The sequence below is a fragment of the Bufo bufo genome, chromosome 9, assembly GCF_905171765.1.
Source record: "Bufo bufo chromosome 9, aBufBuf1.1, whole genome shotgun sequence".
Lineage (NCBI taxonomy): Eukaryota > Metazoa > Chordata > Amphibia > Anura > Bufonidae > Bufo > Bufo bufo.
The window spans coordinates 189,803,382-189,829,968 of NC_053397.1; the positions used below are offsets into that span (position 1 = coordinate 189,803,382).

Below are 26,587 nucleotides of genomic sequence, written 5' to 3' on the forward strand. Positions count from 1 at the left end.
ACTACTGGTTTAGGGCTCATGCGCACAAACGTATTTTTTGTCCGTGTCCGTCCTGGAATTTTTTGGCGGCCCGTAAGCAGAGCCATTCATTTCAATGAGGCTGCAAAAATAAAACAAAAACGGAAATGACTCTGTGTGCATTCCATAGCCGTATGTCCGCAATTCTGCTCTGCAAAAAAATAGAACATCTCCTATTCTTGTCCGTTTTGCGGACAGGGCATTGTTACAAGGGATCCGCCAAAAAAAAAAAAAAAGGATGTAACATAAATGCCGGGTCCGTGTTTTGCGGACCGCTAAAAACATACAGTCGTGTGCATGAGCCCTTAGGGTGCGTTGACATCGTAGGTTTTTAAGTGATTTTTTTTTGTGCTTTTACATCACATCCCTGTTTGAGAGAAACGCCCCCAAAACTGTCAAAAAAAAGGAGAATGCATGCGGGTAATCTGTTTTTGTTTTCTACTGGTAAACATAAATAAAATAAAAATAAAAAATAAAATGTATGTCTGTAAGAACCCCCATCATCTGGTGCAAAGAACCGCAATAAAAAAATATCCTCCATAGAAACGCCAAATACGAGCAGAAATCTGCTGGATTGCCGGATTATCAGACGTTATTCTAGCGCCCGCGTTGGAACCTCCTCGTCCTATCCTGAAGATATTCGTTGTGAACGTTTTGCACCGGTCTTCCCCTCACGTCTCCGTGTGAACAGGCCTGTATCTCACAGCTCCGGTAACGCAGAGGACTGCGGGGAGAACACCTCCACATCTCCGGCTCTGTCCGGCGCGGCGCTGCTCCTGCCACAGGGGGCGCTCTTGATTCCTCTCGTTGGTGCCCTGGGCCGATCTAGGACAGCGCTGTCGCTTCTCGCTGGTTAACATGGCGGCGGCCTGGGCTGCGGCGGAGGCGCGGAGCCAGAACCCGTGAATTCGGGGGGTGTAGAAGCCGCAGCCTGGCCTTTGCCGTGGAAAGGTGCGCGGGAGAGGGCGGAGAAGCTCCGTGGAGGGCGCTGTGTGTGCGGGGGAGCCTGAAGCATTGTTAAACCCACCGGCTGCGGAAGGGATGTGACCGGCTTACCTCGGGCCATCCCGGCGGCTGCAGCGGCGGACGAGCAGCTTAACGAGAGGCCGGGGATGGGCCAGCAAGTAGGCCGTGTCGGAGGTGAGGCACCTAGTGGACCGCCACCACACAAAGGAACCAGGAGCTCCGGGACAAGGCTGGGCAGCCACCCCGGGGCTGTGGGAACGGGAGCCGGGGGCCGGAGGAGGGAGACTACCGGGAGGAACAACCCCGAGCCCGGCTTTAACATCTTTGCTCAGCACGGTAATGGCTGTCCTATACTCTGCCTGTATATACTGCACTGCAAATACATGATGCTCTGATCTCCATACACCTACATTATATACAATCAGATTGCACCGATTTTTCCCTCATGGGTCTCCAGGTTCATCTGTTACCATTCTTTGCTTCCCTTGGATTGTTGTCTGTCAGATCAGCGGCGGCCTTTACTAAATTGTGGTGCCAGTCGTGTCACCAAGTGGCATCCATAAGACCACGCACATCAGATCAGTGTCTGCAGACCATCCAATGTCTATGGGCCCTGACCGCTATCTGGGAGAATTTTCGCTGCGCCGCGGTACGATGAAACGGATTGCTGGCGTGTGGCAATTTAAAAGGGTCGTCTGATTAGGACCTGGCTGTCACCTCTCCTGACATGTCTGTCAGTAACTACTCCCCCCCCCCCCCCCCCCTGTGATAACAATTCTAGAGCATCTATTCTTATGGCTTTATGATGTGCCGTTCCTTTATTATTCCTACTAGAAGTTCTGAATGTATTGCTAGCGGTTTGCAGTGAAGACATATCACAGGGTTTCTTTAAAGGGGTATTCCCATCTCAGACAATAGGGGCATATCTATAGGACCGCTGGGACCCGCACCTACAATGAGAACGGAGCGGGGAAATGAACGGAGGGCGCACTGCGCATGCGCAGCCGCCCTCCATTCATTTCTATGCGCTGGCTCGGCTATTTCCATCTTCCCCATAGAAATGAATGGGAGCAGGGGCCACAGCGCTTGGTGGTGGACGGACCCAGGGAAATCCGGGGTCCTCCAGCCACAGCTCTTCCCGATCAGTTCTCGTTGTAAGGGTCCATTCACACATCCGCAGTGCATTGCGGATCCGCCATACACCCGGCTGGCACCCCCATAGAAATGCCTATTCTTGTCCGCAATTGCGGACAAGAATAGAACATGTTCTATTTTTTTTCGGGAGCTGCGGACCAGAAGATCGTCAGCGCGCTCCGGAAATGCGGATGCGGAGAGCACATAGTATGCTCTCTGCATCCGTTCCGTCCCCATAGAGAATGAATGGGTCTGCAAAATTGCGGAACGGATGCGGACCCATTATTATGGATGTGTGAATGGAGCCTAAGTGCGGGTCCCAGCGGTGGGACCCGCACTATCAGACAATGGGGGCATATCCTAGCAATATGTACCCGTTGTATGAGATGGGAATACCCCTTTAAAGGGTTAGACCTATTTTAGACATTAATGTCATCAGTGTCGGATAAGTGTGTGTCCCACCTCTGGGATCCGCTCCTATCTCCAGAGCAGGACCCCCGATGTGAAGGAGAACGCACCGCTCATGTACGGCCACCTCTCCGTTCATCACTATGGGACTGCCAGCTCTCGGCTATTTTCAGAACTCCCTTAGCAGGGGATTGAGGGCGGCCATGTTTGCGTTATGCACTCTTCTTCCAATTTGGGGGGCCCATTCTGGAGATAGGTGCGGGTCTCGCCTCTGGGACCCACTACTATGTGACGTTAATGGCGTATCCTAGCAATATGTCATCAGTGTCTGAGATGGAGATATCCTTTCCAGGAGACTGGGATCAGCTGGTATCGCAGGGGTTCTGTCTAACATTGGGGTGACCATGTAATACATAGCCATGTTCCATAAAGGGAGAGTCACCCTTACATAGACAGGGAACCCCCATAAAGCCTCATTCTCACATCAGTGTTTTTACCACGGCCCGTGTTTTTAGCATGGAAGCATGCTCTGGTTTGTCCGTCACGTCCTTTATAGTCTATGGGTCCGTGAAAACCATGGATGCCACACGGATGCCATCTGTGTTTTATTGATCATTAGGAAGAGATGCTTTGAAAATTATTTTTCAGCTGTGCAATGTCAGTGAAACATGGATGACACACAGGCAGTAAAAACGGACATGTGGACCACCACGGATCCGTCACGGGCATCATCACAGAGGCATCTCTGACCACTATTTCACAGATTTAAAGGGATGTCTCAGTTTAGCAAATAGTATTTAATATGCAGAGGAAGTTAATACAAGGCACTTACTAATCTATTGTTGTTGTTGTTGTTTTTTTTTCAACATTGTCTTTTTATTGACGTTCAAGTATAGTCTACATGTTGAGAAGTACACAGTAAACAAAACAAAACAAAAAAAGGAAGATCCAAAATAACAATAGATTCTCAGGCGTTTGTTAACGGGATAAACAAAAAGAAAGCGCACCACAAACGTATGGGGAATAGTAAAATAAACTCCAAATTGGAGGCTCACCTTGAAAGGTTGTGCAAGCGATAGGCACAACGCTACTGTCGGCGTGTAGGGAATAAAATCAATCCCCAAGAGAGAGGTTGGTGTGCAGCCACAGATGCAGGTCTCCTGGGCCCTCACGGAGAATTAGTACACGGTGAAAGGATGGAACGTCCCTCGGCGCAAAGAACCAACCAGGTGCAAATGAAGAATCTTCAAATGTTTATTGCAGAATCACTACGCGTTTCGGGCACCACTTCCCCTTCTTCAGGTGGATAGTGTTGCGCCAAGGGGTGTTTCTTCCTTTCACCAAAATAACAATAGAGGAAAACATGATACATGGTATTATCACATTCACATATACAGTATAAGGCTACTTTCACACTAGCGTTTTTACTGGATCCGGCAGGGTTCAGCAAAAACGCTTCCGTTACTGATAATACAACCGTCTGCATCCGTTATGAACGAATCCGGTTGTATTATCTTTAACATTGCCAAGACGGATCCGTCATGAAGTCCATTGAAAGTCAATGAGGGACGGCTCCGTTTTCTATTATGGCAGATTGTGTCAGAGAAAGCGGATCCGTCCCCATTGACTTGCATTGGGGGTCATGCCGGATCCGTCTTGCTCCGTATCCCAGGACAGTAAGCAAACAGCAACATGTTGCGGTTTGCTCTCCGGTCTGGGAACGCAACTAAACGGAATGGAACGCATTTTGGAGCACTCCATTCAGTTCAGTTTTGTCCCCATTGACAATGAATGGGGACAAAACGGAAGCGTTTTTTTCCGGTACTGAGCCCCTATGACGGATCTCAATACCGGAAAACTAAAACGCTAGTGTGAAAGTAGCCTAAGCCATGAGATCGGAATACTTTACATATATAATTATAAGAGAGAATTTTTATAGTCAGCAGCCAGAGAGAACTATAAGAGGGTCTGCACCTGGGCTGGTGGGCCTGTAAACATTCTTTTATAGTAAGGCGGTCGGCAGCGGAGTGGAGTGTGTGCTAGAGAGCCACATCAGCCATATGTAAGTTTACCATTTGGGTAACCTCCGATATGTTAGAGGTGACAGGTTGTTTCCAATGTGTCGCTATTACCTTGCGAGTAGCCGTGAGGGTATGTGACACTAATCATCGGAAGGATGGCTGAATGCCATCTAGACCAATGCCCAGAATCAAGGGAGTGTGGGCGTCCAAGACCTCTTCCTAATCTATTGTTATTGTCCATATTGCTTCCTTTGTTGGCTGGATTAATTTTTCCATCACATTATACACGGCTCGTTTCCATGGTTATGACCACCCTGCAATCCAGCAGCGGTGGTCGTGCTTGCACACTATTGGAAAAAGCACTGGGCTCTCTGGTGGCCAGGTCTGTGGCACTGCACATAGGCCAGTGCTTTTTCCTATAGTGTGCAAGCACGACCACCGCTGCTGGATTGCAGGGTGGTCATAACTAGGGATGAGCGAATATCCTATTTTGAAGTTTGTGTGCGGGTTCGTGTTGTGGTATAATGTGAATTGCGTTATGGATTCCGTTACCACGAACCATAATGCAACTCCATAACGGAATGCCTTTAGAGGCGTTCCGTTATTCATTCCGTTGTAATAGAAGTCTATATCCTGCATAACGGATCCGTCCGGTTTCCGTTATGCAGGAGAGGATCATAACTTAAACCGGGCGGATCTGTTATGCAGGCCAGGGCTTGACAAATTTCCTTGGAATCTAGGAGCCAGCTAAAAAAGTTAGGAGCCAGGCGGAGCCGCGTCATAAAATCTATGACGATTTTAAGCATGTATATCGCAATATATTGTTTTCTATATTTGGGGAGGAAGGGGGGGTGTTTAAACTTTTTTTTTTTTTTACTTTATTTAATAACTATTAGCCTTCTTAAGGGCTAGAACCCTTGTCATATTCACCCTAATAGAGCTCTATTAGGGTGAATAGGACTTTACACTCGCCCTGCGCATAGTACACACAGCAGGGAGCTGACCATGGCAGCCAGCCTCTGATCAGCCCCTCCAGCCTCTGATCAGCCCCTCCCCCCCTCCCTCTCATCAGCCCCTCCCCCCCTCCCTCTCATCAGCCCCTCCCCCCCTCCCTCTCATCAGCCCCTCCCCCCCTCCCTCTCATCAGCCCCTCCCCCCCTCCCTCTCATCAGCCCCTCCCCCCCTCCCTCTCATCAGCCCCTCCAGCCTCCCTCTCATCAGCCCCTCCAGCCTCCCTCTCATCAGCCCCTCCAGCCTCCCTCTCATCAGCCCCTCCAGCCTCCCTCTCATCAGCCCCTCCAGCCTCCCTCTCATCAGCCCCTCCAGCCTCCCTCTCATCAGCCCCTCCAGCCTCCCTCTCATCAGCCCCTCCAGCCTCCCTCTCATCAGCCCCTCCAGCCTCCCTCTCATCAGCCCCTCCAGCCTCCCTCTCATCAGCCCCTCCAGCCTCCCTCTCATCAGCCCCTCCAGCCTCCCTCTCATCAGCCCCTCCAGCCTCCCTCTCATCAGCCCCTCCAGCCTCCCTCTCATCAGCCCCTCCAGCCTCCCTCTCATCAGCCCCTCCAGCCTCCCTCTCATCAGCCCCTCCAGCCTCCCTCTCATCAGCCCCTCCAGCCTCCCTCTCATCAGCCCCTCCAGCCTCCCTCTCATCAGCCCCTCCAGCCTCCCTCTCATCAGCCCCTCCAGCCTCCCTCTCATCAGCCCCCTCTGGTAACAAACCCACCCCGCCTCCCTCCCCAGTATTAATCATTGGTGGCAGTGGCCACAGGGTCCCCCTCCTCCTATCATTGGTGGCAGTGGGCAGTTCCGATCGGAGTCCCAGCAGTGTAATGCTGGGGCTCCGATCGGTTACCATGGCAGCCAGGACGCTACTGAAGTCCTGGCTGCGATGGTATGTTACTGAGCAGCATTATACTCACGTGCGCCGTGATCGCCGGGTGCTCCTTCTTCTCATAGGTCTGTGCGGCGCATTGCTAATGCTATAAGCATTAGCAATGAGCCGCACAGACAGAAGAAGGAGCGCCCGGCGGCCTCGGCGCACGTGAGTATAATGCTGCTCAGTAACATACCATCGCAGCCAGGACTTCAGTAGCGTGACTCCTGGCTGCCATGGTAACCGATCGGAGCCCCAGCATTACACTGCTGGGACTCCGATCGGAACTGCCCACTGCCACCAATGCAGAGAGTCGAGATTGAAGAACCCGGCACCCGACCTCTGACAGGACGCTGTGATCCGCGCGAATAACCCCTCAACTGAGGAGTTAATCGCGCGGATCACAGCGTGCAGTCATAGGGGCCGGGATATGGCCGGCACATTCATTGGTGGCGCAGTGGCCACAGTCCCTCCCCTCCTCCTCCTACTCTGTTCTTAGTGGCCAGCGGCAGCCGCGCACAGTGGGGAGGGAGGGACTCCTCTCCTCCACTGTGCCGCTCAGGAAACCATGGTGCGCGCCGAGAGCGCATCTTTGAAAACGGGCTGACAAATACCCAAGCGCCAGGACCAAATTCCTGGTCGACCTGGCGCCCGGGATTTGTCGAGCCCTGATGCAGGCCATAGACTTCTATTATAATAGAATGAATAGCGGAACGCCTCTAAAGGCATTCCGTTATGGAGTTGCGTTATGGTCCATGGTAACGGAATCCATAACGCAATTCAGTAAATACCACAACACGAACTCGCACACAAACTTCAAAATATGAAATTCGCTCATCTCTATTCAAGAGCAATTCATGTTTGTCATGCCCGAATATTCAACCAGTAACTGCATCCATTACAGCCCGTTGTTACCCAGTATGGAATACATTGCCATATAGTAATACAGTGTGGAATATGTTGCCATATAGTAGTCCAAGCTTGAATACTGGATAAGGGTCCATTCACACATCCGTGTGTGTTTTGCAGATCCGCAAAACACGGACACTGGCAATGTGCGGACCGCACATCGCCGGCACTTAATAGAGAATGCCTAATCTTGTCCGCAATTGCGGACAAGAATAGGACATGTTCTATTTTTTTTTCGGGAACGGAAGTGCGGATCCGAAATTTCGGATCCGGGCAGCACATAGTGCGGCCCCATAGAAATTAGTGGGTCCGCAATTCCGTTCCGCAAAATGCGGAACAGAATTGCGGACGTGTGAATGGAGCCTTCATTCTCTCCCGTACTGCTTGCAGTGTGCGCTGATCTTTTGTCTGAGGACATGACATATAATAATAACCTCAGCACTGTAATTCATATGGTGATGCTCTTGGCCCTATTGGGAGCAGGATTTGCGTCCCCTGTGATACTGTTGTGTATGTGAGCCCCCTAGGGCAGGCTTGGGGGGATGCATCGCAGCAATGGATTGCATTCAGATGGCTGGGATCTGTTTCATGCTAAGAATACGGTATCCGCCAGCAGGACAAAGCAGAGGAACGTTTCCTACACAATATCTAGCTTCCTCTTCTTTGTTCTTATTGAAGTATTGTTTTTTGGGGTGACTACTATGCCACATGGACTATGGATGAGCTTCACCTTCCCAAAAGCAGGAACAGATCCTAGTACAGAGGAGAAGAGAAGCATTCCTAATATTTCCTTTCTCCTCCTTTGTTCCTAAGTAGCCGACTGGCCAAGGCAATAAAGGTAGGTGTATCAAAGCTGGTGCAAAGTGATGGTGGAGTAGTTGTCCTCCGCTGCCCGTCCGTCACCACCTCCTCATGGAAAATTAAAGCAGCAGCATTATTGTTTCCCGTAGGCAACTGCGCCGTTTTCACTTTGCACCAATTTCGATTTGTCTTCTCAAATGTAGTAGAAAGTTGGTTTTCTCCAATCAGACTGTACCATAAACTCTTTTACTTGTTGACCGATGTATATCAGAGTAGTCTTCCCTCTACAACTTCCATCATGCCCAAATAGTCTACAGCTATCAGGGCATGCTGGGGGTTATAGTTTTGCGACAGCTGGAGGGCCATGAGTTGGACATCCCTTTTCCAGACCGTTCCATGTAATATCCACATCATTGGCACCATGGGTCTGTGATCAGCTATGGCTCTTAGGGCGGTATTATCTTGTTAAAGGACGTGTGCCGTAGTGGACATGTCTGTTCCCAGAGGTATAGAGCACCCTAATTCTTCCGCTGCACAGTGCACTCCATTCATCGCCCCTATGGCTGATGGTGGTAGCCGAGCGCCGTCTGCCTGTGGATAGGTGATAAATGTCCATTGTGAGAATCCCCTTTAATCCTTTGGTAATACACGTCCATTATACTAATGCAGCCGCAATGGGATAGTTACTGTTGGCTTCCTGACGTCTTGTTGATGTATGAGTATATGACGGTGCCGCTGTGGTCATAGGAAGCCTTTCTGTAATGGGTTTTTCTCTCTAAGTGAAGGTGGAAAATAGCCTGAAAAGTGACTTAGTTAGGTGGGGCATACAGTTACCTAGGTTAAAGTTCACACCTAGCAGTTTTTTTGGGGGGGTATTTTCCTACTGTGGTTATTTTTGCAGCATGCGCATGGATTTTTGCAAATGATATTCAGATCTATGGACCTTTCTGGCAGCAGATCGTCCTGCCATGTAACTTGGTGCTGATCGCCTCTTCCGGTTGTCGTTATCGGTACGTGTATGGGAAACCTTTGATTGGCCACAGGCGGCCTGATGTTTTACTGTCACAATGGCCATCTGAAGACCTGAACCACCACTCGAGCGGCTGATCCTTCCCTTTTCTCTTTTTTTCATTTGGGGGGTACTATATCTCCTTATGGAGAGCGCCCTAATCGGCATGATGAGTCTTATAGGCCATACTTGCTACTCTGGAATTCTGGGAAGAAGGGATGCAAATGATCTCTTAACAAGCTCTGCCTCTGATATAGCACCCTCCAAATCCTGATTAAGCCTCATGCATACGTCCGTGGAACACGGTCCGTGAGATACCGGACTGCCGTTGCAGGAGCGCACGGTGTCATTGGTTGCTATGACGCCATGCATCTTCTGCAATGCCAGTCCGGTATCTCAGGCTTTAGTCCTTTCGCCCAATTAAGCCAGTAATCTCTGCTCTGCACTGATGAGGGGCAATGACCCTGAAACAGCTGTCTGCAGATGAGGTGCTGGCTTAGTTATTATCCCAAGTCATGTCTCAAGGCCTGTTTTAAGGGTTGAACGTTGACTTATAGAATAGCTGCCTTAGGGCTCTTTCACACTTGCGTTCTTGTCTTCCGGCATAGAGTTCCGTCGTCGGGGCTCTATGCCGGAAGAATCCTGATCAGGATTATCCTAATGCATTCTGAATGGAGAGAAATCCGTTCAGGATGCATCAGGATGTCTTCAGCTCTGGAACGGAACGTTTTTTGGCCGGAGAAAATACCGCAGCATGCTGCGCTTTTTGCTCCGGCCAAAAATCGGGAACACTTGCCGCAAGGCCGGATCCGGAATTAATGCCCATTGAAAGGCATTGATCCGGATCCGGCCTTAAGCTAAACGTCGCTTCGGCGCATTGCCCGACCCGACATTTAGCTTTTTCTGAATGGTTACCATGGCTGCCAGGATGCTAAAGTCCTGGCAGCCATGGTAAAGTGTAGTGGGGAGCGGAGGAGCAGTATACTTACCGTCCGTGCGGCTACCGGGGCGCTCCAGAGTGACGTCAGGGCGCCCCAAGCGCATGGATCATGTGATCGCATGGATCACGTCATCCATGCGCATGTGGCGCTCTGACGTCATTCTGGAGCGCCCCGGGAGCCGCACGGACTGTAAGTATACCGCTCCCCACTACTACTATGGCAACCAGGACTTTAATAGCGTCCTGGGTGCCATAGTAACACTGAACGCATTTGGAAGACGAATCCGTCTTCCAATGCTTTCAGTACACTTGCGTTTTTCCGGATCCGGAGTGTAATTCCGGCAAGTGGAGTACACGCCGGATCCGGACAACGCAAGTGTGAAAGAGGCCTTACATCTGCTGGCAGAGCTTGTTAAGAGCTCATTTGCATACTCTTTTCTTTCATGTAAATAACTTACAAAAAGTTTCAGAGTTTTGGAGTTGTAAGAAGCCGCCTGTGCGACCCGGGTAATGTCTGGATTAGGCAGCTTTTTAGTATATAGCCGATCAGTCTTTGCCGGGTGCTGTGCGTACACGGATGTGAAGCAATACCTCCATGCATACTGAAGTACCGGTAAGTCCTGCACCAGTATGGCAGCCGTAAGGCCCCTTTCACAGCAGCAATACGAATTGTGTCAGGATCTGTTCAGGAAAAAACTGATGGTTTTGCACGCAAGTTCAATCAACAATTTTGACTGCGATTACGTTCAGTGTAAGCATTTTTTTCTGGATTATATGCCATTTTCACGTGCGTGAAAAAACAAACAAACAGCAGAATAACAATCTACGTATCCCAGCAACCATCAGTGAAAAGCGCACTGCATCCGGATGGATGCCTTCCGTTTTTCACAGAAGCCACATTCGCTTCTATGGGGCCTGGGCTGCGTGAAAAATGCTCAGTATAGAACATGCTACGATGCGTGAAAAATGAAGCGCATGTGCACAGACCTATTGAAATGAATAGGTCAGGACTCGGTGTGGATGGTATGCGTTCACTACAGAAATCGCATACGGACGATAACCGCTCTCGTGTGAAAGAGGCCTAATACGGCAGGTGCATGGGCCCTTATTATCTAGTTTGGTAAAGATGTCTGAAGGTACACTATGGGCTTTACTACTCTGCACAACACGGATCTGCTTGTGGGTGAGGCTGGGTCCAAGTCAGGTTTATGAAGTATGTTATAGCATGTATATAAAGCACCACAGAAAAGCCAGGGTGGCATGCATTTAACATATACATCCCGGTTTATACATTAGGCAGAGGTCGTAATTGTGATGCGAGCAAAGTCTTAAAATGATGTATTGTCTGGGTGTTAATCCCTGCAGAGAAGTTGTCTCAAGGCACACGGTTCAGAAAGATAAGATGCAGCGCACGGCCGCACCGCTATGGAGAGGGATCCGTTTCGGTCGCCTTTGATCCACTTCCTATTACATTGTTTAACCGTCCCCAGGAAATCGCAGTGAAGCAGCAGAAAGCAATCTACAGGCAAATGTCTGCACAGAGATGACATGAAACGTGTTCACTTGACGCTACAGCCGTGGACGATCAGCCACCTACACGCATAGAAACGTCACTTGGACCGATTAGATGTAAAGAGCAAAGTGGGCGTCTAAGATAGCAGCTGTACGCACCAGGTGTGACGCTTTATGATTCACATGTGATTCACAAACCTTCCTTTTGCTGAGATTTACGGCATGGGAATTTAAAGGGGTTGTCCAGCCGACCCTGTTCCCCTGAACATTAAAAAAACCTCATTCGCCAGGAAGCGGCTTGGTCCCGTGACCACTGTGGCCAATCGCAGGCCTCATCTCTCACAAACGTCCTTAGTCGTTGATCCTCGGGTCCTCTTAGACCCGTCTGTATGACTTTTAGGGTACGGCCACACAGTCAGGTTTCCTGGTGCAGTTTTTGAAGCCAAAATCAGGAGTGGATCGTAAAAGGAGAGAAAGCATAAAGGACCAGAACCTGAGAAGACTTTAGAACTGATGACCTATCCTCTGGATCCCAGGTGTCGGACCCCCACTGATCAGATACTAATGACCTATCCAGGGGATAGGTCATCAGTTCTAAAGTCTCGTAAAACCCCTTTAAAGGGGTACTCCGATCTTATATTGTGATGGCATAGCGCTTGGATATGTTGTCACTTTGTGATCGGTGGGGGTCCCAGCATATCCAGAGAATGGGGGAGGCGCGTAGCTGATTCAGCACTGTTTTTCCGCTGCACAGCAGCACCCTGGTCGGCCTGCTGAGCGGTGTGCTGCCTCGCGGCCCCGGCCATATCAGTGTAGCCAGAAAGGCCAATGTGCGTGCAAAAAAATAGAGAGAATACAGCGCCAAACCATGTTCATTGCATTATTTGTCTGCTAGGGGTGCCAGTATTTGTGATTCGAGAATAGTGTAATCTACCTTCTTACCATGAAAGATACCAGAACAAGATGGACTCTGTTAGTTTCATCATCACTTCAAAGTCAGCACAAGCTATGATGCTAGTGTGAACAGGGCCTAAGGTACAATATCGAGCTGGTCTGTTGTCACAAGGAGATGTTCCAGACTGTGCTCAGTGCCGGAGGTGCCATGATGATACATCATGCATTTAGAGGTGCTTTGCGGTAACATTTTTGTGGCATTGCCATTTGCCTCGGACTGAATCACCGGAGCAGCTTCTCCTGTTGCAGAGGGCCCAGAGTGTATAAAAGATGGGCTCCTCTTACAGCCCAGGGGCAAGATGTGATCCTGGAAAGTAATCTGAAAAACGGTGACCTGTTTCCTAAGGGCCTTTCGTTTGAAGAATATTTGAGAGATCAGATGATTCATTCTGTGTAACGTTAGATGCCTCCTGCACCAGACTGCACTGACTGTACAATAGGGACGCACCCTGTATAGATGATACGTCTCTGCAGTGATTGTATAAGAGCATGGTCAGAAAAATCCACCTCCGAATCCGAGGCTATTTCCGCTGTGGATTTGCAGTTTGTCATAGCATGGATCCAAACACGGTGTAAGCCCATTTAAAGGGCATCTGTCAGCAGTTTTGTACCTATGACACTGGATGACCTGTTACATGTGCACTTGGCAGCTGAAGACATCCGTGTTGGTCACATGTTCATATGTGTCCACATTGCTGAGAAAAATGAAGTTTTAATAGATGTAAATGAGCCTCTAGGAGCAACGGGGGCGTTGCCATTACACCTAGACGCTCTGCTCTCTCTGCAACTGCTGTGCCCTCTGCACTTTGCTTGACAATCCAGGTTTGATGATGTCTTCTCTACCTGGTCCTGTCAACAAAGTGCAGAGGGGGCGGCAGTTGCAGAGAGCTGAGCCTCTAGGTGTAATGGTAACGCCCCCGTTGCTCCTAGGGGCTCATTTGTATATATCAAAACTTCATGTTTCTCAGCAATGCGGGCACATATGAACAAGGGGGCAGCACAGATGCCTTCAGCTGCCAAGTGCACATGTAACAGGTCAGCCGGTGTCATAGGGACAAATCTGCTGACAGATGTCCTTTAAATGGCAGTTTCCGCTGAAATCTGCAGCAGAAGCAATTACTGCTGTACAAAGTCACGAATTTCATTGGAATCGGTAGGAGGCAGCTTGTGAGCAGATGTCTTCTGGAAAAGTCTGCCGTCCAAACATACCCCAAGACATTGTGAATCTGTTTTATTAAATACCGGCATCCTCACGTTCAAGTGTGCAAGGCAGACGGACACATCGCTGAGATCTCTGCCGACTGGCCAGACTATTAAAGGGGTTGTATAGTGTTGGAAGCACAGGACCACACCGCTCCACAGGTTGTGAGTAGTCTTGCGGGTCAGCATCTCTCACTTCAATGGAGCTGAGCTGCAGTATCGGAAAGGACCCATGGACTGGTATGCTGCGGTTTAATGCACCATTTTAAGTACATGTAATGATTGATCAAAGCCAGCCGTTTAGCTAAAACCCCCTTTGTTTACGTCAGTAAAAACACGTATGGGTGGTCACTTAAAGAGGTTTCCGGAGGAGACTGGAAAACAGGGCAATCTATCTGCATTAAAGATGGGATCAGTTCTAACCTGGGAGATCCTTTGCTGCCTCTTTGGTTTTCCCCGCTGCAGAGGTGACATCACTTTGAGAACACGTGTCCACCGCATCCATTCACTGATCTCGGCGGTGCACCAAAAAGGCCAGTGATTGGCTGCAGTGGTCACATTTATGTCTGTTTGATGTCACCATTGCAGTATGGTAAACAGATCCCGTCCGGGAGAATTGGAACGGAGCCTGTGGGGTCTGCCGGGCAAGTAATGATCACGTCTTTATTGCACCTGGAGTGTACCTCGGTGCATTCCTGCCGAGTGTGCAGTGCTGTGTCCTGGGCTGGACAGCTCCCAGTACCAGCTCCCAGTAAGCCAGCCCTCCTACAAATCTGCTGCTGGCACCCGACTTTGATTTGAGTTGCAATACCAGTCACCGCCTGTCTGTGCTCAGTGGGAAAGAGAAGTGCTGTTTTTGTAGCTTTTTACTCCACTTGAAATCATCCTTGTGTTTTAAAACTTACTTAAAGGCATTATCCAAACCTGGAAAAGCCACCCACAATGCCCGGGCCCCTCCTACAGAGAATACCGACCTGGTACCCGACGCCAGTGTCTTTCCGGATCCCTCCATGGGCATCGATCGCTGCATCTCCCCGGTGTGCAGATCACAACATCCCTCAACGGATGGGGGGGGGGTGCAGCCAATAGCAAGCCGCGATGGTGACCCGCCCCCTTGCGTTACATGTGATGCAAGGGGAGCCAGTCAGCAGCACGGCCGCTATTGGCTGCACCCCCCCCCCCTTCCCATCCGTTGATGGGTGTTGTGATCTGCACACCGGGGAGATGCAGCGATGCACATGGAGGGATCCGGAAGGACACTGGCGTCTGGGATCAGGTAGGTATTCTCTATATGAGGGGTCCGGGCATTGTGGGTGGCTTTTCCAGGTTTGGATAACCCCTTTGAAGGAGTACCTGTCACCCCTTCTGACATGCCTGTCTTAGTAACTAATTGCATTCTCCGTGTAATAACAATTCCTGGAGCATCTATTCTTATGACTCTGTGTTGTGCCATTCCTGTATTATTCCTGCCAGAAGTTATGAATGGATCACAGTTGGCAACGAAGGTCCAGATGGGTGTTACCACTTGGGAGTGTTTGACAATATCTACTCAGTGCTGAAAACTGCTAGCAATTGATTCATACATTCAGGAATAATAAAGGAATGGCACATCATAGAGCCATAAGAATAGATGCTCCAGAATATTTTGCCACAGACATGTCAGGAGAGGTTTCAGGTCCTCTGTCTAGGGATTTTGGGTTTGGTGCCTGTTGCTGCGGATCTCTTTTCAGTGACCTGATTCTATATTCATCTTGTGCTCCCTTACATAACACGGTGCAGGAGTCCTCTGCGTACTGTGACGCCTGGCCCTGTCATCTCTGTGCCCGCTCTGCGGCAGTCATCAGGAGGAAGCTCAGTAATCCGCTCTCATGTCTTGCTGGTTGCTGGTGCCTGCAATGCAGGGATGTCTTTAGGAAACGGTTCATTTGCATTGAGGTCCTTCCGAATCTTTAGGATTTTCCTGCTGTCAGAGAGACTATTTCCTTTTATTCTTTGCTGTGTTTACAGTGAATCCCCCTGAGCAGCACTGGCTGCAGACCACCGCAGTATAGCTATAATTATCACCCTGAGCATGCGCTGCCTTTACATGCTATTGTGCTATTTCCGTGTCTTTGTTTTCCTGCTGAGAGAAACATCATATTCTTAAGAAACTATCTTTGTTTATTATCAATGCAAATTTAAAGAGCACCTGTCAGCAGGATCCACTCAAGCAAACCAGGCATACTGCCCGGTAGGGTTGATCCTGCTGAATACAGTGATGGGGGGGGGCTGACCAGCCCTGCAAAACGGAGGGGCTAGCCGTAATTTTGCCTCACTCCACGGCTCCAGCGACATTCGACGGAGGTGTGGCTGAATGGTCCCCAAAGGCGAGGGTTTTGGTGCAGGGGGCGTGACCAGCCCTGCAAAACGGAGAAGCTTGGCCCCGCCCCTTTAATGCGCTGTAGCTGTCGTGCAGAAAGAAGGTCTTTTTTTATTTATTTTTTATTCTTGGGAAGACTGCCACCGATTTTACAGGTATGATTTTAATCAGCAGGACCAACCCTACCACGCAGCATGTCTGGTTTAATAGAGTTGACCCTGCTGATAAGTGCGCTTTAAAAACGGGCGGATATGATAAATCAATAAAAGATCGAATCTTTACCTGATAAGTCCCCGGCTGTCCCACCTGGGTGCTCTCCGCCAGTCTTTGTTCTCCTGGATGCAGTAGTAACATACTGGTATACCTACATGACTGCTGCAGCCAACCACTGACCTCAGCGCTATGTTGCCATCAGAGGTCGCGCTTAATTTTTTTCCGGAAGAGTAAAAATACTCCCCTTGCCATTTTTGAGGAGTATTTTTAGCCGAGGAGTCTGTTCAGCTCTATTCCTGTCAGTTAGGCTCGGTTCACATCATGTTTCGGTCTTACGTATTAGGGCTCATTCACATGAGCGTGTGCTGCCCGTTGCCGTAGTACGGACCGCATTTACGGGTTCGCAATACACGGCACCGTTCCGTGTGCATTCCGCATCTCGGATGCGGACCCATTCACTTCAGTGGGTCTGCAAATCTAGAGATGCAGAACTGAACACTACGGAAGCATTATGGAGTGCTTCCTGGGGTTCCGTTCCGTGCCTCCGCACCGCAAAAAGATAGAACATGCTCTATCTTTTTGCGGAACGGAGGGATCGCGGACCCATTCAAGTGAATAGGTCCACCATCCCCATGCGGCTGGGCCACGGTCGGTGCCCGTGCATTGCGGACCACAGCACGGGCTTCACACGGTCATGTGAAAGTGCCCCAACGTACATGAAAAAACTTATAACTGACGCCTCAGACTGGTGCCATACTGTGGCATCCGTCACCATAGAGTTCCATTGTACAAAAAAAAGTTTTGTTTTTTTCCTGGACTTTGCAGGATGATTTCCCATCCTGCAAAAAGAACATACATTGGCATATATGTTTTTTTTTTTTTTTTACAATAGGATTTTATGTTGAGGGATGCCACAGTATGGCATCTGTCTGAGGCGTCCGTTAACATACAGTTTTTTCTGTATACGTTAAACATATGACAAAAATCCAACACTTCCGTTATTTTCATTGTTCTGCTCATCTAATTGAGCAGAACAACAGAAATAAATGGCGGTGGTGTGAACGGGGCCTGAGAGGTGGGTGTGCAGGGAACCATTACTGGTAAAGCCCAGTCCAATATGGCGGATCTTCCCTGTACGTTATCACTTGGCTATAATAGCCTGCTGTGCATTTACTACACACTGCAGCCCATCCAGTGTCTGACAAAAGTGAGCGCACCCCTCAGATTATTGTAAATATTTTATTATAACTTTTCATGGGACAGCACTGAAGATCTGACCCGCTGATACAATGTACAGTAGTCAGTGTAAATGTGGTGTGCCCTCAAAGTAACGCAACACTCAACACAGTGAGTACACCCCTAAGGCTCCATTCACACATTCCATTCCACATTTTGCGGAACGGAATTGCGGACCCATACATTTCTATGGGGCCGCACTTCCGGGCCCGCAATTCCGATCCTGAAAAAAATAGAACATGTCCTATTCTTGTCCGCAATAGCGGACAAGAATAGGCATATTCTCTTAGTGCCGGCAATGTGCGGTCCGCAAAATGCGGAACGCACATTGCCGCTGTCCGTGTTTTGCGGATCCGCAAAACACACACGGATGTGTGAATGGACCCTAAGTGTAAATGGCCAAATTGTGGCCAAAGTGTCAATATTTAGTGTGGCCACCAGTATTTTCCAGCACTGCCTTAACTCTCTTCACAGGTCTCCACTGGAATCCTCCTCCATGACGACATCACGGGGCTGGTGGATGTCAGAGACCTTGCGCTCCTCCACCTTCTGTTTGAGGAGGCTCCACAGATGATCAATAGGGTTTAGGTTTGGAGACATGTTTGGCCAGACCAGCACTTTTACCCTCAGTTTCTTCAGCAAAGTAGTGGTCGTCTCGGAGGTATATTTGAGGTCATTACCATGTTGGAATACTGCCCAGGGGCCCCGTTTCTGGAGGGAGGGGGTCCTGCTCTGCTTCAGTCTGTCACAGTACATGTCGGCATTCATGGTTCATTCAATGAGCTGTAGCTCCCCACAGCCGGCAGCACTCATGGAGCCCCGAACCATGACAGTCTGACCACCATACTTCACTGTAGGACACACTTGTCTTTGTACTCCTCACCTGGTTGCTGCCACGTGTTTGACACCATCTGAACCAAATAAGTTTATCTTGGTCTCATCAGACCACAGACGTGGTTCCAGTAATCCATGTCCTTAGTCTGCTTGTCAGCAAACTGTTTGCGGGCTTTGTTATGCATCATCTTTAGAAGAGGCTTTCTTCTGGGACGACGCAGTGTGCGGTGTATGGTCTGAGCACGGACAGGCGGACCCCCCACCCCTCTAACCTCTGCAGCCATGCTGGCAGCACTCGTACAACCTCTGGATATGACACTGAGCACTGACAGGCGGACCCCCCACCCCTCTAACCTCTGCAGCCATGCTGGCAGCACTCATACAACCTCTGGATATGACACTGAGCACTGACAGGCGGACCCCCCACCCCTCTAACCTCTGCAGCCATGCTGGCAGCACTCATACAACCTCTGGATATGACACTGAGCACGGACAGGCGGACCCACCACCCCTCTAACCTCTGCAGCCATGCTGGCAACACTCGTACAACCTCTGGATATGACACTGAGCACTGACAGGCGGACCCCCCACCCCTCTAACCTCTTCAGCCATGCTGGCAGCACTCGTACAACCTCTGGATATGACACTGAGCACTGACAGGCAGACCCCCCACCCCTCTAACCTCTTCAGCCATGCTGGCAGCACTCGTACAACCTCTGGATATGACACTGAGCACTGACAGGCGGACCCCCCACCCCTCTAACCTCTGCAGCAATGCTGGCAGCACTCATACAACCTCTGGATATGACACTGAGCACGGACAGGCGGACCCCCCACCCCTCTAACCTCTGCAGCCATGCTGGCAGCACTCATACAACCTCTGGATATGACACTGAGCACTGACAGGCAGACCCCCCACCCCTCTAACCTCTGCAGCAATGCTGGCAGCACTCATACAACCTCTGGATATGACACTGAGCACGGACAGGCGGAACGCCCACCCCTCTAACCTCTGCAGCAATGCTGGCAGCACTCATACAACCTCTGGATATGACACTGAGCACTGACAGGTGGACCCCCCACCCCTCTAACCTCTGCAGCAATGCTGGCAGCACTCATACAACCTCTGGATATGACACTGAGCACGGACAGGCGGAACCCCCCCCACCCCTCTAACCTCTGCAGCCATGCTGGCAGCACTCGTACAACCTCTGGATATGACACTGAGCACTGACAGGCGGACCCCCCACCCCTCTAACCTCTGCAGCCATGCTGGCAGCACTCATACAACCTCTGGATATGACACTGAGCACTGACAGGCGGACCCCCCACCCCTCTAACCTCTGCAGCAATGCTGGCAGCACTCATACAACCTCTGGATATGACACTGAGCACTGACAGGCAGACCCCCCACCCCTCTAACCTCTGCAGCAATGCTGGCAGCACTCATACAACCTCTGGATATGACACTGAGCACGGACAGGCGGAACCCCCCCACCCCTCTAACCTCTGCAGCAATGCTGGCAGCACTCGTACAACCTCTGGATATGACACTGAGCACTGACAGGCGGACCCCCCACCCCTCTAACCTCTGCAGCCATGCTGGCAGCACTCATACAACCTCTGGATATGACACTGAGCACTGACAGGCGGACCCCCCACCCCTCTAACCTCTGCAGCCATGCTGGCAGCACTCGTACAACCTCTGGATATGACACAGCACGTGCACTCAACTTCTTTGGCCGACCATGGCCAGGCCTGTTCTGAGTGGAACCTCTCTTGTTAAACCGCTATGTGGTCTTGGCCATTGTGCTGCAGCTCCAGTTCAGGGTGTTAATAGCCTAGGAGGCCATCTTTATGTAGAGCAACAATTCTTTTTTCCATTCCTCAAAGTTCTTTGCTATGAGGAGCCATGTTGAACTTCCAGTCACCAGTATGAGAGAGTGTGAGGGCTATAACCCCACATCTAACACACCTGCTCCCCATTCACACCTGAGACCTTGTAACACTAACGAGTCACATGACACAGGGGAAGTAAAATGGCTAATTGGGCATAATTTCGCTGTTTTCACTTAGGGGTGTGCTCACTTTTGTTGCCAGCGGTTTAGACATTAATGGCAGTGTGTTTATTTTGAGGGCACAGCAAATATACACGGTTATACCAGCCGTACACTGACTGCGTTACATTGTATCAGCGGGTCAGATCTTCAGTGTCCCATGAAAAGATAGAATAAAATATTTACAAAAATGTGAGGGGTGTACAATACTGCACATCACACACCAGTGTGAAATGTATGCGGTGCAGTGTGTAGATCCACATACACTGCACTACATACATGACACATACGGATACATTGCTGCAATGTCACGTTGTGGTGCAGGTCACACTGGAGGTCCGGGCTCCCCTGCGGTGGTCCAGCACTCCATTCCTCTTCAGCTCCACGCCATGTTTAACTAGTGATTCAATGTACAATTCTCCGTAAAATATCCATTGGCGCACAGCACGTAGCTCGTTGTTTCACGTGTGATGCCATACCCTCAGCAGGAAGGCAGGTCGGGTTTTCACGGACCGTAGTCTGTGAAAATCCACGTATGTGTGTATGAGGCCTAAGAGAGATTATTCTTGCCGCAAGCAGCGGCGTCTCATCTTCCTCTTGCCAGGGGCTCTATCCGTATATCGAAAGACATCAAAAAGAAAAGTCATCGTACAGTAAAAGTAAATGTAAGGCGGTTTTCATTCGTTTTCTTAATTACAAGGCTGATAAATTCCCAGGTGAACATTTGACTTTTTAAAAAAAAAATTTTTTTTTAACCTTTGCATGTGGGTACATAGTTCTATCACAAAAAATTTAAAACTTGGTTGGGATTTTTGGACTGTGAGGAAAGCTTTTAACCTTCTGTGTGTCTCTAGGAGAAGATGGAGATCCCCATTAGATTTCCAGCTTCTCACCAGAGCATATTAGTGTATTGATCGGCGGGGGTCCCTTCCTGTCCAATGTGGGGGCCCAAGAGCGTCAGCAGCAGCGGGACTGAAGGGGCCGATTTCCACAGAAGTGAGGAGCGAGTAATTATACTTCTCTCCAGCGACATGGGACAGGGGAAGTGGCTGAATGGTCCCCAAAGGTGGACAGCCCCTTAGAATATAAATGTGGGGCGCCTGGTACTGCAACTCAGTCCCTGGCATCTGTCAGCAGATTTGTACCTATGACACCGGCTGACCTGTTACATGTGCGCTTGGCAGCTGAAGGCATCTGTGCTGGTCCCATGTTCATATGTGCCCCCATTGCTGAGAAAAAGTTTTAATATATGCAAATGAGCCTCTAGGAGCAACGGGGGCGTTACCATTACACCTAGAGGCTCTGCTCTCTCTGCAACTGCTGCTCCCTCTTCACTTTGGCAGTGTCAGGCAGTGAAAATGTCATCACACCTGGCTGTGTCCATCAAAGTGCAGAGGGTGCGGCAATTGCAGATAAAGCAGAGCCTCGAGGAGTAACGTCAACGCCCTCGCTGGTCCTAGAGGCTCATTTGCATATATTAAAACACCCGCGGCCCGGCCTGACCAATGGTCTACTGACCTGAACTTATAGCATCATAGGGGAAGGATGCTCATCCATAATACGGGCTCCTCTGCAATTGGCCTTTCTTTAAAGGGGTATTCCCACAATGTCACTGGGGGACGCACAGATCACTAACACCCCCCACCCCGCACTACCACAGGAGTTTGACTGGAGCAGCGGTCGGGCATGCACCCTGGTGCTCCATCCAGCATCACTTATATTCAGCCCCATAGACACCTGTGTGAGGAGGAATGGGGGACTCTTTTCCCCCAGTTGTAGTGCTCAATGGGGGTCTCGTCGATCATACTGCGTCACAAATGTCCCTTTAATCCTTACATGATTACGGCTATAAGATGAGCTATAGATTCCAGGGATGCCCTGGCAGTGATTCATATGTTATGAAGCTGTCGTTAGGGAAGGCACTGAGTACCGCACCCCTCTGCCGGGGCTCTAGTTATTTTTTTTCCCCCTTGAACCTGTCCGTGCGACGCTCGGTATCTGTCGTTGCCATGGTTACGACTAAGCTATGGTTGGCCGCGCTCCAGTCTCACTCCTGGGGGCGTATTCGGCTCACACATTCCACGTGACGCTTGAGCCCAGAGTCATCGTGTGCGTCTCACTACACAAGAATGGCCCCCCCTCTACCGACATGACGTAAATTCACATTTTTATTGCATTGTTCACTCAAGACTCAGAATCTAGACTTGGGATCTATTTTTTACCAAAGTGGGTCTGTAGATTGGAGCCATGGATGCTTGTGTACACAGCCTGAAAATCGCTTCGTCCGTCCCCCCCAGTTTATATAGCCCTTTCCTCTTCAAAATTACCATTGCATCGTCTCCTTTGTAGAGGGGGCGCAGTGTAATTCTACTGCGTCATTGCTGCAGGTGGCGTCCCAAGCCGCTGATCGGCGTTGGTGCCGGTAGTCAACCCCCGCCGATCTTATATTGATGACCTACCCCAAGGATAGGTCGTCGATGTCTTAACACTGCACTGCCCCTTTAATGAACATGCTTTTGTCCAGATATTCGAGCTAGATGTCTAATGGACCCTGGAGAAAGTGGAAGGGCCGAGGTGACTGCATTTCTTCTTAGATATTTTTGTGCTTTTTTCAGCCTTCTACTGAAACTGCTTAATGAATGTGGCTTGAGCTTTATAAAACGTGTCGGGTTTTATTTCCAAGTATTATGTAATTGTGAAATTCCTATAAAACAATAAGCAGTACAGGGCGTACCGTGACAACGTGGTGGATCTGCTCCATGGTTGTGGGCGCCTCGGGCTTATAATTTGTAGCCTGACTTACACTGCAGGACGAGCGCACTTTGTATCGTGCCTTTGTTCTCAGACACGTCATACTGGCTAGCTGCTGTGCTTTTCTGACGTTCAGTACCTAACCATACTTTAATTTATACCATATCCAGACCATAGGTGGCTCAGTGGTTAGCACTGGTGCCCTGCAGCGCTGGGGTCCTAGGTTCCAATCTGACCAAAGACAACATCTGCATGGAGTTTGTATGTTCTCCCCTGGTTTGCTTGGGTATCCACTGAGTGCTCCGGTTTCCTCCCACACCAAAGACATACTGATAGAGAACTTAGATCCTGAGCCCCGAGGAGACAGAGTGATGATAATGTCTGTAAAGTGCTGCGGAATATAGTAGCGCTATATAAGTGCGTAAAATAAATAAATACAGTACCATATCCTCCAGACCATACCTTGTTTTATAGCTTATCCTCCAGACCGTACCTTGTTTTATAGCGTATCCCCCAGACCGTACCTTGTTTTATAGCGTATCCTCCAGACCATACCTTGTTTTATAGCGTATCCTCCAGACCATACCTTGTTTTATAGCGTATCCTCCAGACCATACCTTGTTTTATAGCGTATCCTCCAGACCATACCTTGTTTTATAGCGTATCCTCCAGACCATACCTTGTTTTATACCGTATCCTCCAGACCATACCTTGTTTTATACCATATCCTCCAGACCAGAGATGCCCAACCTGCAGCTCCCCATCTGTTGCAAAACTACAACTCCAAGCATGCCTGCACAACCTACAGCTATTAGGGCATGCTAGGAGTTGTAGTTTTGCAACAGCTAGAGGGCCGCAGGTTGGGCATCCCTGCTCCAGACCATACTTTTGTCTTATAGCATATCCAGACTAAACGTCCATTTGATCAGTTTCATCTCCTTACTATGCCAGAGGTTTAGGACGTATGTCATGGTAAGGTTGTTTGCACCTGCATTGCAGAGTGCTGGTCATCTACTGACAGCTGCCATGGGCGCCCAATGTACCCCTTTGGTATATTTAATATAAGGGACAGTGCCTTCTATTTAGGACAAGCAAGTCTTGAGTTTGCCCGCAGCGCCACCACAGGGGAAATTAAGCATTACACGTTTCCTAATCTTCAAGTCTGTTCATGTAATGACATATAAAGTCCTACAAAGAGCGAACCTGTCATTTGGAGTGTGAAAGTAGCCTAACCCTCTCTCTCCTAAATCCCCCCCCCCCTCCAACAACCTGATCCTTCTCTCTGTGACATCTGCCATCAAGGAAGAGTCGGGAGGCCCCCATACACATTAGATGGCTGGTCCTGCTGAACTCTTTAAATCTATTAACATTTATCTAATGTGTAAATCTGAGTTGAAAAAATATCCAGGGCTATTGAGCATGGGTCTAGTTACTCAGAGTATGCCTGAATAACCCCTTTAAGAAAAGGGACAGAGCTTTGTCCTCTGCAGGATCAACCCTCTTTGTCTGCAAAGGGTCATGTTCAAGCTGAGCTCCACCGCTTTAGTTGCTCTGAATGCAAAAATGACAAGTGCCAGGAAAATGTAGGTTCTTTCCCTTTAAATGCTGGTGTCTCCTGGCCGTCCCGAGGGCTGTGTGCGAGCCAGCTGCTGCATGGGAGTATGAGGACAGCAGCTGTCGGAGCAGTCCTCCAGTACGGCACGGGCCTGACACACACGCAGCGTCCTTCTCCACGCTGCCATCCCAGCTGCTGTCTGCTTCTCTCCACAGTGTGGGCCGCTTCTGCCTTACTGGAAAAGGCGCCGGATCTGCCGCAGCGAATGGTCGGAGAGTCACGACTGTGGTGTCCGAGCACCTGCCTTCAGAAACTGACATCCCTGCGCTAATCGGGCCTTTTACTCCAAAGAAGGGAGGGAATGTAAAGTGCACATGTCCAGTATTGGGGCTGTAATCCATAGCCATTAATATACTGGTGTCAGAACAAGCCCCTGGTCATGATGCTGCAGGATTGGTGATATGTTTAGCCCTTGTACAGGTGGCCCTAGTCTGTCAGCCCCTTTGGGGACAAGGACTGATGTGTGTAGAGTGACATCCCTGTACTGCGTGGCGGAATATGCCGTTGCCATATAGGTAGGACCAGATACAGTGGCGGAAATAATTATTTGACCCCTCACTGATTTTGTAAGTTTGTCCAATGACAAAGAAATGAAAAGTCTCAGAACAGTATCATTTCAATGGTAGGTTTATTGTAACAGTGGCAGATAGCACATCAAAAGGAAAATCGAAAAAATAACTTTAAATAAAAGATAGCAACTGATTTGCATTTCATTGAGTGAAATAAGTATTTGAACCCTCTAACAAAAAAAGACTTAATACTTGGTGGAAAAACCCTTGTTTGCAAGCACAGAGGTCAAACGTTTCTTGTAATTGATGACCAAGTTTGCGCACATTTTAGGAGGAATGTTGGTCCACTCCTCTTTGCAGATCATCTCTAAATCCCTAAGGTTTCGAGGCTGTCTCTGTGCAACTCTGAGCTTGAGCTCCCTCCATAGGTTTTCGATTGGATTAAGGTCCGGAGACTGACTAGGCCACTCCATGACCTTAATGTGCTTCTTCTTGAGCCACTCCTTTGTTGCCTTTGCTGTATGTTTTGGGTCATTGTCGTGCTGGAACACCCATCCACGACCCATTTTCAGTTTCCTGGCAGAGGGAAGGAGGTTGTCGCTCAGGATTTCACGATACATGGCTCCGTCCATTTTCCCGTTTATGCGAATAAGTTGTCCTGTGCCCTTAGCAGAAAAACACCCCCAAAGCAAAATGTTTCCACCCCCATGCTTGACGGTGGGGACGGTGTTTTGGGGGTCATAGGCAGCATTTTTCTTCCTCCAAACACAGCGAGTTGAGTTAATGCCAAAGAGCTCTATTTTGGTCTCATCAGACCACAGCACCTTCTCCCAGTCACTCTCTGAATCATTCAGGTGTTCATTGGCAAACTTCAGACGGGCCTGCACATGTGCCTTCCTGAGCAGGGGGACCTTGCGAGCCCTGCAGGATTTTAATCCATTGCGGTGTAATGTGTTTCCAATGGTTTTCTTGGTGACTGTGGTCCCTGCTAATTTGAGGTCATTAACTAACTCCTCCCGTGTAGTTCTAGGATGCTTTTTCACCTTTCTCAGAACCATTGACACCCCACGAGGTGAGATCTTGCGTGGAGCCCCAGAGCGAGGTCGATTGATGGTCATTTTGTGCTCCTTCCATTTTCGAACAATCGCACCAACAGTTGTCACCTTCTCTCCCAGCTTCTTGCTAATGGTTTTGTAGCCCATTCCAGCCTTGTGCAGGTCTACAATTTTGTCTCTGACATCCTTGGACAGCTCTTTGGTCTTTCCCAT

The 26,587-nt window shown here is 49.5% G+C and overlaps 1 protein-coding gene across 2 annotated transcripts in view; it reads left to right on the forward strand.

Moving 5' to 3' along the window:
- The first annotated feature begins 852 nt into the window (after positions 1 to 852).
- The window catches only part of ABL2 (ABL proto-oncogene 2, non-receptor tyrosine kinase), a 47,037-nt gene continuing 21,302 nt past the window's right edge, over positions 853 to 26,587 (forward strand). For both annotated transcript variants that reach the window (XM_040407177.1, XM_040407179.1), the window contains exon 1: positions 853 to 1,320. In XM_040407177.1, the coding sequence (XP_040263111.1) occupies positions 1,131 to 1,320 (190 nt within the window). In that variant the 5' untranslated portion in view covers positions 853 to 1,130. The remainder of the gene's footprint in view (positions 1,321 to 26,587) is intronic.